The sequence below is a fragment of the Cavia porcellus genome, unplaced genomic scaffold (assembly GCF_034190915.1).
Source record: "Cavia porcellus strain 051 isolate PalLab524CR breed Dunkin Hartley unplaced genomic scaffold, mCavPor4.1 scaffold_23, whole genome shotgun sequence".
In the NCBI taxonomy this organism is placed as follows: Eukaryota; Metazoa; Chordata; class Mammalia; order Rodentia; family Caviidae; genus Cavia; species Cavia porcellus.
This window is the reverse complement of record NW_026947506.1, coordinates 9,543,030-9,556,927: the sequence shown is the minus strand read 5'-3', so window position 1 is coordinate 9,556,927 and position 13,898 is coordinate 9,543,030. Positions and strand designations below refer to the sequence as shown.

Sequence of the window (13,898 nt, the reverse complement as noted above, 5' to 3'; positions counted from 1 at the left end):
GATAAAGAGGAACTGGGGGAGTTTGCAACCACCAATTCAACTCTACAGAGAGTATTGCAGGATATTCTAAAAAAAGAAAAATACAAAGAATCCAGAAATAGTGGCGGGGAAGCCACAACGAATGGAGCAGAGAACAAAATGAAGAAGACAAACTGACAGCTACTGACAGAAAAAGAGCTCAACAGAAATGAGGCAGAGAAGATTGGATGATAGGAACAGGTATTTTGGAGAAAATGACACCTTAATAGGTAATACTGATTTAGTATCATCTTGTTTTGAAGTCTCATCAAGCTTTTGTTCTTCTGTCTCCATTGGTCTAAATAGGTTGTATCTTATTAGATTTTATTATGTACGATAGTATAAGCAAAAACCTTTTAAAGACAAGGAGATTATACAGAAACCATTGTTCATTTTCTGTTAGTCGATTCTAAATACCCTGTAATGCTGTCATTCTCTTAAATGGTTTTACACTGTTTTGATATATTTAATGCTACAGTATACGAAGTTGTACTCAAGGATTTCAAGGAAAGAGACAATATGGTAACTACTTTTATGTCAGGATTATCTGGTGGTGAAACAGTATTCTGCTTAAATGGTTATGTTTTGATCTGCGCTGTTTTGCTGTTATGCCCTCTTTTATCTCAATCTCCACTCCATTATTTACTTTTTTATTTTTATCCTTTTAATTAATGGAAAAATAAATAAAAATAGCAGGATATATTATAGTAACCCACTTTGACTTTCCATTATCTCGATTTAAAGCCCTGTATTACTCTCACCATCTTGTTTTTGACTGATGTTCCCCTATTCTGTTTTGCTGGATAGTATCAGGTTCGAAAGTTTAGGCATCAACTGTGAAGATAATGAGATTCATTATAACGCCCATTCTCGTTGACTTTTATCTACTTTTGAAGACCTACAATGTCTCCAATGGTTTGGTTTTGTCGGTTTTGTTCTTTACTGTTTTGTTCAATTGTATTATAACTAATGATATAGGCAGTTCTATTAGAGATAGCGGGAGGCATTATGGTAACCACTGTTGATCAGCTTGTATTATGTTTTTACATTATCTATTATGTCCACCCTTTTGACTTGACCGACTCTGTTCTGTTATGTCACATTTGGTTTTACTCTCTTCCAAAAAAGTAATAAGAACCGTGGGAGCAATGAAACCCAAAATGTGTAATAGTCATTGTACAAAAGACAGGAAAAGAAAGTGCTCTAAACTATATAACTGCATGTATATTTAAGTGTATAAGACAGAAAATGATATCACTGAGTTTTATTGGATCATTGAACAGAACTGTTTGCAGTATCATTGTTGGAATGTCCACTTTACAAGCTTTAATTTTGTGACTTGAACAATTATTTCTAAGATGACAATATGTAATCCATTAACTAGTGATTTCCTACTGTTTATTTTTTTTCTCTGTAAATCTGTATAACTTGTACCCTTTCTCTGCTTTTTTTTTCTCCTTAAATAAAATTTTAAAAAATTAGTATCTGTATATCAAATATGCAACCTTTAAAACAGTAGTACTGAATCATTTTAAGGAATACGTTGCCACCCTCTACAATTCTATAAGCTGACACATTACATCTTCTTTGGAGCTCTCTGCAATCCTCAGTGTTCATGAATGTCTTTCTCCACTCCATGCTCTCATCACAGGTGCATATTTGAACCACAGACTTAAGGTTTTGAAACAATATATCAAACAAATATGTGTATAATAGACCCTTTAATAAATGCATTGAATGTGATTGCTTTCAAGTTAACGAAATGATTCAGGAAGATATTTTCATAACAATATGAAGAAAATTATTAGAGCTTTAAGATTGGGTGACTGAATACATTGACCATGATTCCGTGGATTAAAAAGCAGAACCTAAAAAAAATTGACATCATCTAAAAGTTCAGAGTATGAACCTAGAAATAGAAAACTATTTTGTTCAGTGGAATGGAAGGTGAATTCCTCCATTAAAATGTTTTGATTCTATTTCTGAAGCTTCACCTTGGACAGAGCGTCCCTCAGTGCCTGGTGCACCTGCTTGTTACGCAGGGTGTAGATGACGGGGTTCAGCAGAGGGGTCACCACCGTGTTCACCAGAGCAGCCTCTCGGTTGTTGTCCAGTCTGCTCATTCTCTTTGGCTTCACATAGATGAAGGCGCAGCTGCCATACATCAGAGAGAGGACAATGAGGTGAGAGGAGCACGTGGAGAAGGCTTTCTTCCGCTCCTTAGCTGATGGGAGGCGCAGGATCGTGAACACTATGTTGCTGTAGGCGAGGACAGTGATGAGGAAGGATGTGAAAATGATAACAAAGGCGTGGTTGTAGAACAACATTTCAATAGATCTGCTTTCAGGACAGGAGAGCCTTGTCAAGGGTCCCAAATCACAGAAGAAGTGAGGGATGACATTGGGGCCACAGAAGGACAGCTGGGACAGCTTTATGACCGGAATCACCATAAGCAGAAATCCCAAACAGAAACAGGCAGTGACCAGCGGGATGCACGTCCTTGTGTTCACGATGGTGGGGTAGTGCAGAGGTTTGGAGATGGCCAGGAATCGATCCAGGGACATGATGGCCATCAGGCAAAAAATAGTTGCACCCAGGAAAACGAAAGCAAATGCTTGTGTGAAGCAGGCAGCAAAGGAAATCGTCTGTCTCCCTGACAGAAAGATGGTCAGGAGTTTAGGAATAACCGTGGTGATGAAACCACATTCACAGAAGGAGAAAGTGCTGAGGAAGAAGTACATAGGGGTGTGGAGGCGGCGGTCAGCCCAGGTGATGATGATGATGAGAGAGTTCCCCGTGACAGAGGCCAGGTAGGCCAGCAGGTGCAGCAGGAAGAGGACCTTCCCCAGGTGCTGGACTGCAGGGAAGCCCTCCAGGGTGAACTCCTGGACAGCTGTGCTGTTCCCTTCTGCCTGGATTTGCTTTTGCATTTCTTCAATCTATTTCCATTGAAATACATGGAAGTTTCCTCGCTGAAAAATGCAGAACATATTTTTATCAAACACATAAAATAACCTCAACATTGCATTTGGATTTGCTTGCTATTTTAAAAAAAATTGTTTCATAAATAAGAAATGTGCATATAGTTAGTGCAATTTTAACAGTATTACTCATTTTCCTATATAGTATATTGCCAAGTAACAAATGTTCTTCAGTTATCTGAAAGGAAAACTATAACTGCAGAGCAAACACACTGTAGCTGAGTGTGCATAGCAGGTGGCACAGTACTTACCTAACATTCGTTAGGTCATGTTTCAATCCTCAATACCATATACACACACATGTGCACACACTTACACACACATATGCACACACACATGATGGTATGGAATTCTGTCCTATCTCCGGGTCATTTTGACATACAGCCTGAGGTAGGTCAATGTAAGAGATGTGTTTTTCTCTGTTAAGTGGTCAGTCAAGAGAGGTATTCTATGCTTAGAACCTTCAGTCCATAATTTAAAGGATGCTTGGCATTAAGCAGTAAGATAGTCTGAATCCCTTCCCTCTAACAATGGTTTTCTGATTGTTTCTGACCCCCTTTATTGCTTACCTTAGTAGAAGAAATATTCTCTTCTTCCCCTTAAATCATAAAATTCTTATTTGAGACGTCATTTTGGTCAACTGGTGTTCATCTCAGATCTCTGACTCTGCTGTCTTACTGAGCCAAGCCAAATGCTCCTGCTTTTGCGTGAGAGATGAGCGCAGGGTGTGACAAGTGTTTCAAATCACAAGCAATGAATGTTCTAGGCAAGATGTTCTAGTCACACCAGGGCTGAGTGGTGAGGCGGTGGAGTCACTGCAGGGCCACAGCTCATTCACAGTCATCTCACGGTGCCCAGAACTCTGGTCCCTGCTCATTCACACTGCCATTGACCAAAATGGATAATGCTCTATGGAGCTGAAATGTAAGTAAACAGTCACATTGGAGATGTCCTTAAATTGTCTGAGTGAAAATTTTAACATGTGCATCTCATTTTTAAAAAATTTTATTTAAAAGGAAAAAGAGAATAACAAAACAAAACAAAGCAGTGTAAGGGTACAAGTAATGCAGAACTACAAAAAAAAGTAAGAAATCACCAGTTAATAGATTACACATTATCATCTTAGAGATAGTTGCTCAAGTCACAGTATCAAAGCATGCAAAGTGAACATTCAAACAGAGAGACTGCAAACAGTTGTGTTCAATGATCCAACCAAAAACATTTATATGATCAGCTATTTAACGCCCCTAAACACACTTGCAATTGTATCCTTTAGAGCACTTTTTTCCCCTCTCTTTTTTACAACAAAATTTACACATTTTGGGTTTTAGTACTCCTTAGTTCTTATCTCATTTGTAAGTCTTTCTTCTTCAGTGAATTCCCTTCTCATTTGTGGGAAAAAACCAAAGAGACATTGCAGTGAAATCTCACCTGTTGATATCGAGGAAAAGAAAGCAGAGCACAAACCTTGGTGCTTTGGCGCACTTGGGAGTGGGCTCACTTGAAATCCCGAGCAGCTGTCCTGCCCTCCTTGTGCCCCCAGGTTCCCATCCTGGTCCTGCACCAGTAAGGGGTGACTTTCTGGGAGAAAACTCCAGAGCAGAACAAGGGACAATGGATTCTCCAACTAGCCCATTATTTACCCATGATTTTTCTAAAATGTAGTCTAGGGCACTGGACTGGTGATTCCACCTGCCCTCCAGATAGTACACCAACAGGAGCAGAAATGGAGGTGGTAGGAACCTACTTGACTTATGTTTCCCATTCAACTGTCTCTTGATAACAACCCAGATCCACTGGGGTCAGGGGACAGCACCAAGGACACCATTAGAGAAGATGTAAGAAAGCCAGCTAGAGAACATTGTCCCTGTAGATCACTGGTGGCTGCTAATGCAGCACTGTTGGAAATAAAAAATGATTACTATGAATAATAAGAATAAAACATTGTGATTTAGCACCATAATTATCATGTATTAAAATATATTAATATGAGCTCCTAAATGTCTGATTATTCCCATAAAAATCTTGAAAACTGAAGTAGATAAAACCACCTCAGGATTTGTAAAATACCATGTGCATGACGTTGCTGTGGGGAATTTGAGAGATTTGGCTGGGGCTGGACAGCTCCTGAGAGCAGTGAGGTGGACCTCAGCCTCCCCATGCCAGAACAATGTCAGAGCATTCAAGGAGACATGAGGCTTCAGTAAGAGCTGAGGTCTCAAACCATAGTGCCCAGATGTCCAGTTTCTGTCTAAAATTACTCACCACACCAAGAATTAGCGTCATCTCCATTTGAGTTTTACATTTTTTATTTTAAAATGAGAAAAGAAAAAGGGTAAAAATGATGATACAGCATTTCAAAACAGACTATAAAGGAATTAACAATGATTAATGTGTTACATATATTGAAAAACTTTTCAAACAATGCAAGGTCAACCAATTCTTTGTTGTTGAACTACCGGAACTTAATAGGATAATTTTCATATTTATATTATAGAGAGAGATTATGTATTGTGCTCTTGTTGGTTTATTATATATAGATATATATATATAATAAACATATACCACTCTACTACATATATGTTATATCATATATATACATTTATATATCATATATACTATCATACAATATATACACTATACAATATATTACATAGTATACTATATATAATATAGCATAATATATAGTATACTATTTACTATATAGTACGTAATTATTATACTATATTATACTATATAGTACAGTATACTGTGGTATAATACAGTATATGACATAGTATACTATCCATAGTATTATATATGAAAATATATAATATGAAGTCCTAAATGTCTGATTATTCCCACAAAACTCTTGAAAATTGAAGTAGATGTGATTACCTCAAGATTTGTAAATTACGACTTGCATGATATATATATAAAATACACTAACAGGGGCACAAATATATACACATATATGTATTGTAGATAATATTTTCCATACTTCCTTTCTTTGTTCCTTTCCCACATGCCAGTTGTTCCTTCCACTTTTGGCCATTTCCGCCCCTTTCTCTTTCACAATATCTGTTGTACATTTTGGATCCCAATAACTCACTCGGTTTTTTAATCCTAGGGAGACAACACCATGTGCACCCACTTAAGTCCGAATCATTTCACTCATAAGCATGAACTCAAGTTGTGCTCATTCACCTACAAGAGGCTCAAAATTATTCTTCTTCATAACTGAGTAGATTTCCATTCTATAAAAGTAACACATCGTTCTTATCCATTCTGCAGTTGATGGGAAATCTACCCCTGTTTTATCAGGTTCCTGGTTATGTGGAGCATTGTTTTCTCTCCTGTGGCTTTAGGTCTATGAATCTTCTTTTAAGTTAAATGTGTTTTTTGTACACAGCATATTGATGGATCTTGTTTCTTAATCCATTATTCATGTGTTTGTTTTTACTGTTAAATTCAAGCCATCTACATTAATGGTTATGACCAACATGTACCAGCTTGTCTCTGCCATGCTGTTTTCCTGATAATGGCCCCTTGCTTTTCCTCTCCATTCAGTTGCTATCCCCTGTTTTTGCTGTTCCTGGAATTATAGTCATCTATCTGTATCTCTAAAACATCCTTTAGTACTCTTCACAGTATTGGCTTGGTGGTCATGAATTCCTTTAGTTGGTGTTTATCATGGAAGTATTTTATTTGTCCAATAATTTTGAAAGATAGTTTTGCAGAGTACATCAATCTGGTGTGGAAGTTGTTTTCTTTCAGAACTTGAAATACTTCACTACAAGCTCTTCTTTTTTTATTTTAAAAACAATAAAACAAAAGAGAACAGACAAAGCAAGTAAGAACAAAACAATGCTGCAACATGGTACTTCACAAGACAACTGGATATCAACAGTAACTACCGTAATGTCTCTTCTTTGAAATAGTTGAGCATACCTTATAAACATAGGTGCACATATATCACTGTGGTGTGATGTTTTCCGTTCTTCTGGGAATATGCCTAGAAGTAGAACAGCTGGGTCAAATGGGACTTCCAATCTCAGCTTTTTGAGGAATTTCCAGACTGACCTCCACAGGGATTGCACCAGCCTACACTCCCACCAACAGTGCAGGAGAGTGCCTTTTTCCCCACAGCCTCTCCAGCATTTGTTGTTGGTTTTCTTGATCCTGGCCATTCTTTCAAGAGTGAGATGGAGTCTCAGTGTGGTTTTAATTTGCATTTCTCTAATGACTAATGATGAACATTTTTCATGTATTTATTTGCCATTTGTATTTCTTCTCTGAGGACTGTGCATTCCTATCAGATGCCTATTTTTGGATTGGGTCTTTGAATTTCAGAGGTCTGATTTTTTTTAATTCTTTATATGTTCTAGACAGAAGTCCTTTGTTCACTAAGATTTTTACCAATTTGTGGGATTTCTTTTGAGATGCAGAAACTCTTTAATAAGACGTGATCCCAGTTATTGATTCTGGGAAGTATTTCCAATGTAGTTTGATTCTTGTTCATGAATTTTCTACCTACCTCTATGTCTTCAAATTTTTACCTACTTTGTCTTCCAACAGATTTACTGTTTCTGTTTTAATATTTATATCATTGATCCAGTTAGACTTTAGTTTAGTTTATGGTGAAAGGCATGGGTCTAGTTTTAGTTTTTGGCGTATTGACAGCCAATTTTTCCAGCACCATTTATTAAACAGACTGTCTTTCTTTCATTGGATGTTTTTGGTCCCTTTATGAAAATTAAGGTGACTGAGTTTGTTTGTAGTTGTAGCTGTATCTTCTAATCTATTCCATTGATCTTCAGTCTGTTTTTATTCCAGTACCATGTTGATTTTATTATAGTAGTTTTACTATAAACTCTTCTTGACTTGATGGTTTCTGTTGTAAAGTCTGTCATGACTCTGATGGATTTTCTTTATAGGTGATCAGTTACTTCTCTCTAAAAGTTTTTAATATTCTTTCCTTGTGATAAATTTCTGGGATCTTTATTATTTTATGGGTGTAGATTAATTTGGTTATGGCTAGTTGGAGTTCTAGATGCCTTGCTTATCTGCGTGTCAGGTACTTTTTCTAAGCTGGAGAAGTTTTCTGCCATCACTTCTGTAAATAGCCTTATTAAGTCACTTGTATTGACTCCTGCATTTTTGCTGGCAGCTATCAATAATAAACTATTTTTCTTTTGCATTGTCTTGCAGCTGTTGAATTGTTGTTTCTAGGGTTTCTTGTTATTTTTCAGTGATCTTTTCTTTGATGATCTCAGCTGAAATCCCAACTTTAAGTTCTGAAAGTCTATCTTCAGTTGTGTTCAAGCAGTTTTCCCAGCATGTAGTGGAGTTTTTAATTTCATTGTATCTCTTTGAATCTGTTTCATGAGTTCTAATTCTTTCTTATTTTGTTAATTCAAGGTTCCCATAATTTTCATTTGCTTCTCTTTTTTATCTGTCTTCTTTAGATGAACTCAGCAATTCTTTCATTATGTTTGTCATTTCATCTTTTGCCTACGATACTGTATCTGATCTGATTTCTTTTACGACCTGATGAAGTTGATTCTTCCCTTCAGTTGCTATCATTTCAGAAATTTCAGGTGTGTGATTTCCAATTTATTGTATGTCAATATCTTCTGTACCTGCTCTGTCTGGTGGAGGTCCAAGGTTGTATTTTGCTCCTTCATCTTGACATTTTCCTAGTTTCCTCCTGAAAAGCCTGTTGCAGAGTCCCAGGTGCTTCCTGAATCTTATGCCCTTTTGTGGTATAGGGGAATGTGCCAGGCACTTGAGTTCTCTAAACCTAGTTTCCTGGGTAGGCACTGGAGGGCACAGCAGACTTCTCCAGAACCTCCTGGCTACAACAAGGATTCCCTGATGGCCATAAGCATAGCCTTCTCCCATTTCCCACTGGCTACCAAGCTAAAGGATCCTGATGGCGGCCAGCTTTCATCTACCGAAATGTTAAAAGACAATCAGTAGCACTAACCTCAAGATGACAAAGATATTGGTACTATATGACAAAGGATTAAAAGAAGACATCATAAAATCACTTAATGAATTATAGATACATTAAAATATTTTCAAAACTTTTGCAAAAAAAAGAAATTTTAAAAGTTTTCACCAACAAATAGAAATCTGAAAACATAACAATGATACAAATTTTACAAACTCAATAAATGGCCCAGCATCCAGATAGGGACAACATAGAGGAAAATTAATGAACTGAAAGGTAGAGCAAGATTGCAAAACTGGAAAATGATTTAATAAAAAAATTACAGATCACTCTTCTTAATGAATGTAGTTGTAAAATCCTCCATAAAATACTTCTAAAGAGAATGCAACAAATCATTAAAAAGATCATACATCACAACTAAGCCAGCATTGTCTCAGAGATGCAAGGATAGTTCAGCACACATAAACCAAGAGAATGTGATTCATCACATAAACAGAAGCAAGGGAAAAAATCCCACACTGCTCTCAATAGACACAAAGAAAGCTTCTGACAAAATCCTACCTCCATTCATAATAAAAACTGATGCAAACAGGTACATGAGGACCTTATCTCAGTCTGTTAAGAGTAATAGATGTCAAATGCACTGTCAACATGTACTCAATGGGAAAATCTGAAAATATTTCCTCTAAAATCAGTAACAAGACAAGAGCTTTCACTCTCACTACACAGGATAGTGTTCAAAATTTCGGTCAGAGATATCAAGTAAGAAAAAAACAAAACATGTACAGGAAAACAAGAAGTCAAACTATCCTTATTCATGCATGACATGGTCCTTGACATGGAATATCAAACTCCAAAAGAAGCCATTTAAAACTATTAAAGTCAGCAAAAAAGCAGGATACAAAATCAACATATACAAATCAACAAATACATATACAGTATTTCTGAACACCAACAATGATGTCACTGAAAAAGAAACTAGGAAAAATATTATTTATCAAAGCTTTAAAAAGTTAAATACCTATGAACCACCGTCAATAGCAGGCAGAAGGCCCCTATGAAGAAAACCATAGTGCTCTGAAAAAAGAGATTGAAGAGGATGTCAGAAAATGGAAAGACATCTCTTGCCCTTCATGTTTTCATTTCTTTTATGTACACTTATGTAAGTTCACCCTTATTTTGTGTTTTCATTCCATGTTTCTAACATGCCAGGATAGCATGTTTCTAACATGTTTGGACAGGAGGGAATCATAGGGGCAATGGCCCCCATGATAGAGGGTAGAGGTCACAGACACGGAGGGGTGGTAAGGGGCCATCGCCTCCCAAGACCCAGGGGTGGGCACACTGTTCTGAGCACCTAAGCCTTGGAGGCTCTGCCCCAGCTTCTGTGCACAGGGACACAGTGCAGGAACCATGAGCCCCATGGGGCTTCCCATGTTTTCATATATTTGGAGTGCAGTCAACACTGGCCTTTGTAAAACAGCCATGGCAGCCAAGTCCCCAGCAAAAGAGGACATTGACTTAATTGTTCCTTTAGGGTCCACTTAGAATAATGTCTCTGCCTCTCCCGGGTGTCTCCCACAGACTAGGACACATTTTGCTAAATGACTCAAAAATGCTTGGGCATATCTGCTTGTTAAATACAGAAAAGAAAACTTTGTCCATCCAGACTGGTCGTGGTGCAGACCACTCACTGCCTCACTGCCACTGTGTTCCCAGTCTCACACACGGCAGACAGAGAGGAAGGCCACAGGTGGCACGCGTGGGTCCCACAAAGGTGCAGTGACTTCCTCAAGGTGAGGATGTGTGTCCTGGGGGCGCCTCCTACCAGGTAATGCAGAGAGCAGGAAGAGCTCGAACCCGCTGGATTATTTCAGAGAGCCTAGAGAAATAGCATGTGATTCTTTCTCCCTCACTGTTATTACCGTTTCATCAGTAGATAAAACTATACAGAGTTTAGGTCTTGCCTTCTAAATCTTAACCTGAAAAAGAATGCTAAATCTTAACCTGAAAAAGAGCTCTTGATTCACATGTCTTTTCCTTGGTTTTTCTTTAACATTTGCTAGGGTTGGGTTTAGGGACAAAACTGACAAACTACGCAACCAAAAATTCTGGGTGTAGCTTTCAGCTTGGGGATCCAACATGAGCTTTGTAACTAAAATTGGGTCTCTTGGAAGACCTTTACATTGTTACAGTCGGATGAAGTCATCTTCAACTGGTTTTCACAGTTATATTAGAATGTTTGAAATTTTGACATACTCTGATTTTGTTTTCTGTCCTTAAATATGTTTCAAATGGAAATATCTACCTTCATGTGTAACAGGAGAGCTCTGGATTGGCAGTACAATGCTTGAGAAAATCTTGAATCCCCTTAGATAAAAAAAATAAGAGAACTAGTCATGTTCTCTTGTATTAAGTACCTTAAAACAATAATTTTTCATGTGTGAAACAGTGAACAACACATGGGACTTAGGTAAAATTTCACAAGCAGTAAATTGTATTACATGTAAAATTCAATCTACCTTTAGGAAAAGTTCAGTGAAATGTACTTTTAATTTCAGGGATTTTGAAGGTACTATTGTTTTCTTAAACTAATGGAAATCATCTTAGATGCATTTTTATTTTCTGGGAAGGTTGAGCACCCGAGGGGTTGATAAGTGTGGTCAACAGCCTCTGTTTAAATATGGGGTCAGCTTGCAGGGGGATGCACAGGGGGGCTGGAGCACTGAGTCCACTGTGTGCAACTGGCCTGCTGCTCCGTGTCATCTGTGTTGCCTCAATAGAGCGTGGTTATAGCTTGGCCACTGTTAGCTGACACTGTGTTCCTTCCCTTCCTATCCTTAAGAGTGTTTGAGATGAACACACATTTCTCAGATGAAGATATACAAATGGAAAAGAAATACATGAGGAATGTTCACCATCACTGGTCATTCGAGATATGCAAATTTAAACAGAGTTGAAATTTCATCTGATTCCAGAAAGAATAGCTTCCATCAAGAAAACAACCAATCCAGCTTATTGGGACCATCACTCGGCTCTGGCCAGGAAACCTTGCGGCTTCCAGGTGCAATAGAACAGCTCAGTGGGTTTGGGATGCCGGCAGCAGCCTCCCAGTTCCCAGCTCTGCTTAGCGGACTGTGGAGTTCTAAGCAAGCAAGCAGGAGCCACTGATTCCAGAGGCTGGGCTTGAACTGGCCTGCTCCACCACCAGTGACCCTCTATCAATCCAGGGAAGTGGGTGCCAGAATCCCAGGTGCTGAGGGCATAGTAGAGGATTTCTAACAGACCCTGAGGAAGCCTTAGAATAATACTCACTACACTAGAAACACAGAAATATAGGAAAATGACAAAATGAAAGACCACATTCCAATCTCAAGTTTCCAGCCCATCCAAAGAAACCTTAGGAGCAATGTACATAGAAGAAAATATATGACATACTCTTAAAATATCGGACATAATAGCAATTGAAATAAATTTCCTTTTTTTTTTTTTTCTTTTTCCTTTTTATCGGTACCGGGGATTGAACTCACGACTGCCTGCTTCCAAGGCAGGAGCTTATGCCGCTGAGCTAAACCTCCAGCCCTAGCAATTGAAATAAATAAGCCACTCTGAGAAGCTTTACAGGAATTCAAACTAGAAATAATCTCCCAGGTAAAATAAGAAATGATAAAAGAAATAGAAGAGATGCTGAACATATCCAAACAAGACATAGTTAAAAAATTGGAGGAACTAAACAAAAAGATAGAATCCCTAAATGAGCAATATAAGAAACAAACAGAATACATAAAGCAGATGCACAGACATACACAAGAAATCAAAAATTACACTGAAAGCTGTAAAAATTGCCTCAATGAAAGTGCAGGTAGAATTTCAGACCTTGAAGACGAGATAGCAGCTAGTGAGCAGGAAAGGAAAGATCTTTTAAAAATACCAAAGAATCAAGAAATAACAATGCAACAACTGCAAGATGATGCAAAGAAAAACAACATAAAATTGATAGGGATTAATGAAAAAGAAGGGGACGACATAAAAGATATCAAAAGGATATTTAGTGAAGTAATAGATGAAAATTTCCCAAGCATGAGATCAGAAACCAACATCAGGATCAGTGAAGCATACAGAACTCCAAATATTCATAACCAAAATAGAATACACCCAGGCATATAATAATCACTATCCCAGAAATACAACACAAAATACAATATTAAAAGCTCAGAGAGAAAAGACAGATCACTTATAAAGGAAAAACTATCAGAATCACAGCAGACTTCTCAGCACAAACAATAAAGTCAAGAAGAACATGCAGTGAAATATTCCAGATCCTAAAGGAAAATGATTTCCAACCTAGACTGATGTACCCTGAACAACTGTCCTTCAAAATCGATGGTGAAATAAGATACTTCCATGACAAAGAACAGCTGAAGAACTTCATGATCACCAAGCCAACCCTGCAGAAAATATTGAAAGACAGTTTAGATACACTTAGGGAAAAAACCACTAAGCAAAGCAGATAATTAAACAGAACAAAAAGATAAAGATGCAACAGCAAAAAGTTAACATGTCAACAATAAACCAACATATAACAATTATAACCATTAATTTAAATGACCTCAATGCACCAATTAAAAAAAAGACTGCAGAATAGATCAAGAAACAAAATCCAACCATAGGATGTCTACAAGAAACCCATCTAACCAAAAAGGATATTCACAGACTGAAAATCAAAGGATGGAAAACAATACTTCATTCAACAAGAACCCAAAAAACCGCAGGACTAGACATTCTGTTTGCAGACAATGTGAACTTTGAACCAATAATGACCAGAAGAGATGAAGTAGGTCACTACACACTTGTTGGGGAAAACTACAAGAGGAAGGCATAAATATCTTAAATATGCATGCACCAAATTCCAGAGCACCCAGTATTATAAAACAAGTATTAACAGAAATGAAAAATCAAATTAT

At 37.6% G+C, this 13,898-nt stretch overlaps 1 protein-coding gene across 1 annotated transcript; it reads right to left on the bottom strand.

Annotated features, from left to right (window-relative positions):
• Positions 1-1,994: 1,994 nt before the first annotated feature.
• Positions 1,995-2,948, bottom strand: LOC100716435 (olfactory receptor 6C75-like). Its single transcript, XM_003466123.2, has one exon. The coding sequence runs from the start codon at positions 2,946-2,948 to the stop codon at positions 1,995-1,997; it is 954 nt and encodes a 317-aa protein (XP_003466171.2).
• Positions 2,949-13,898: the final 10,950 nt, after the last annotated feature.

Coding starts and splice junctions, on each gene's coding strand:
- LOC100716435 (XM_003466123.2), bottom strand. CDS start 2,948: ATGCAAAAGCAAATCCAGGCAGAAGGGAACAGCACAGCTGTCCAGGAG.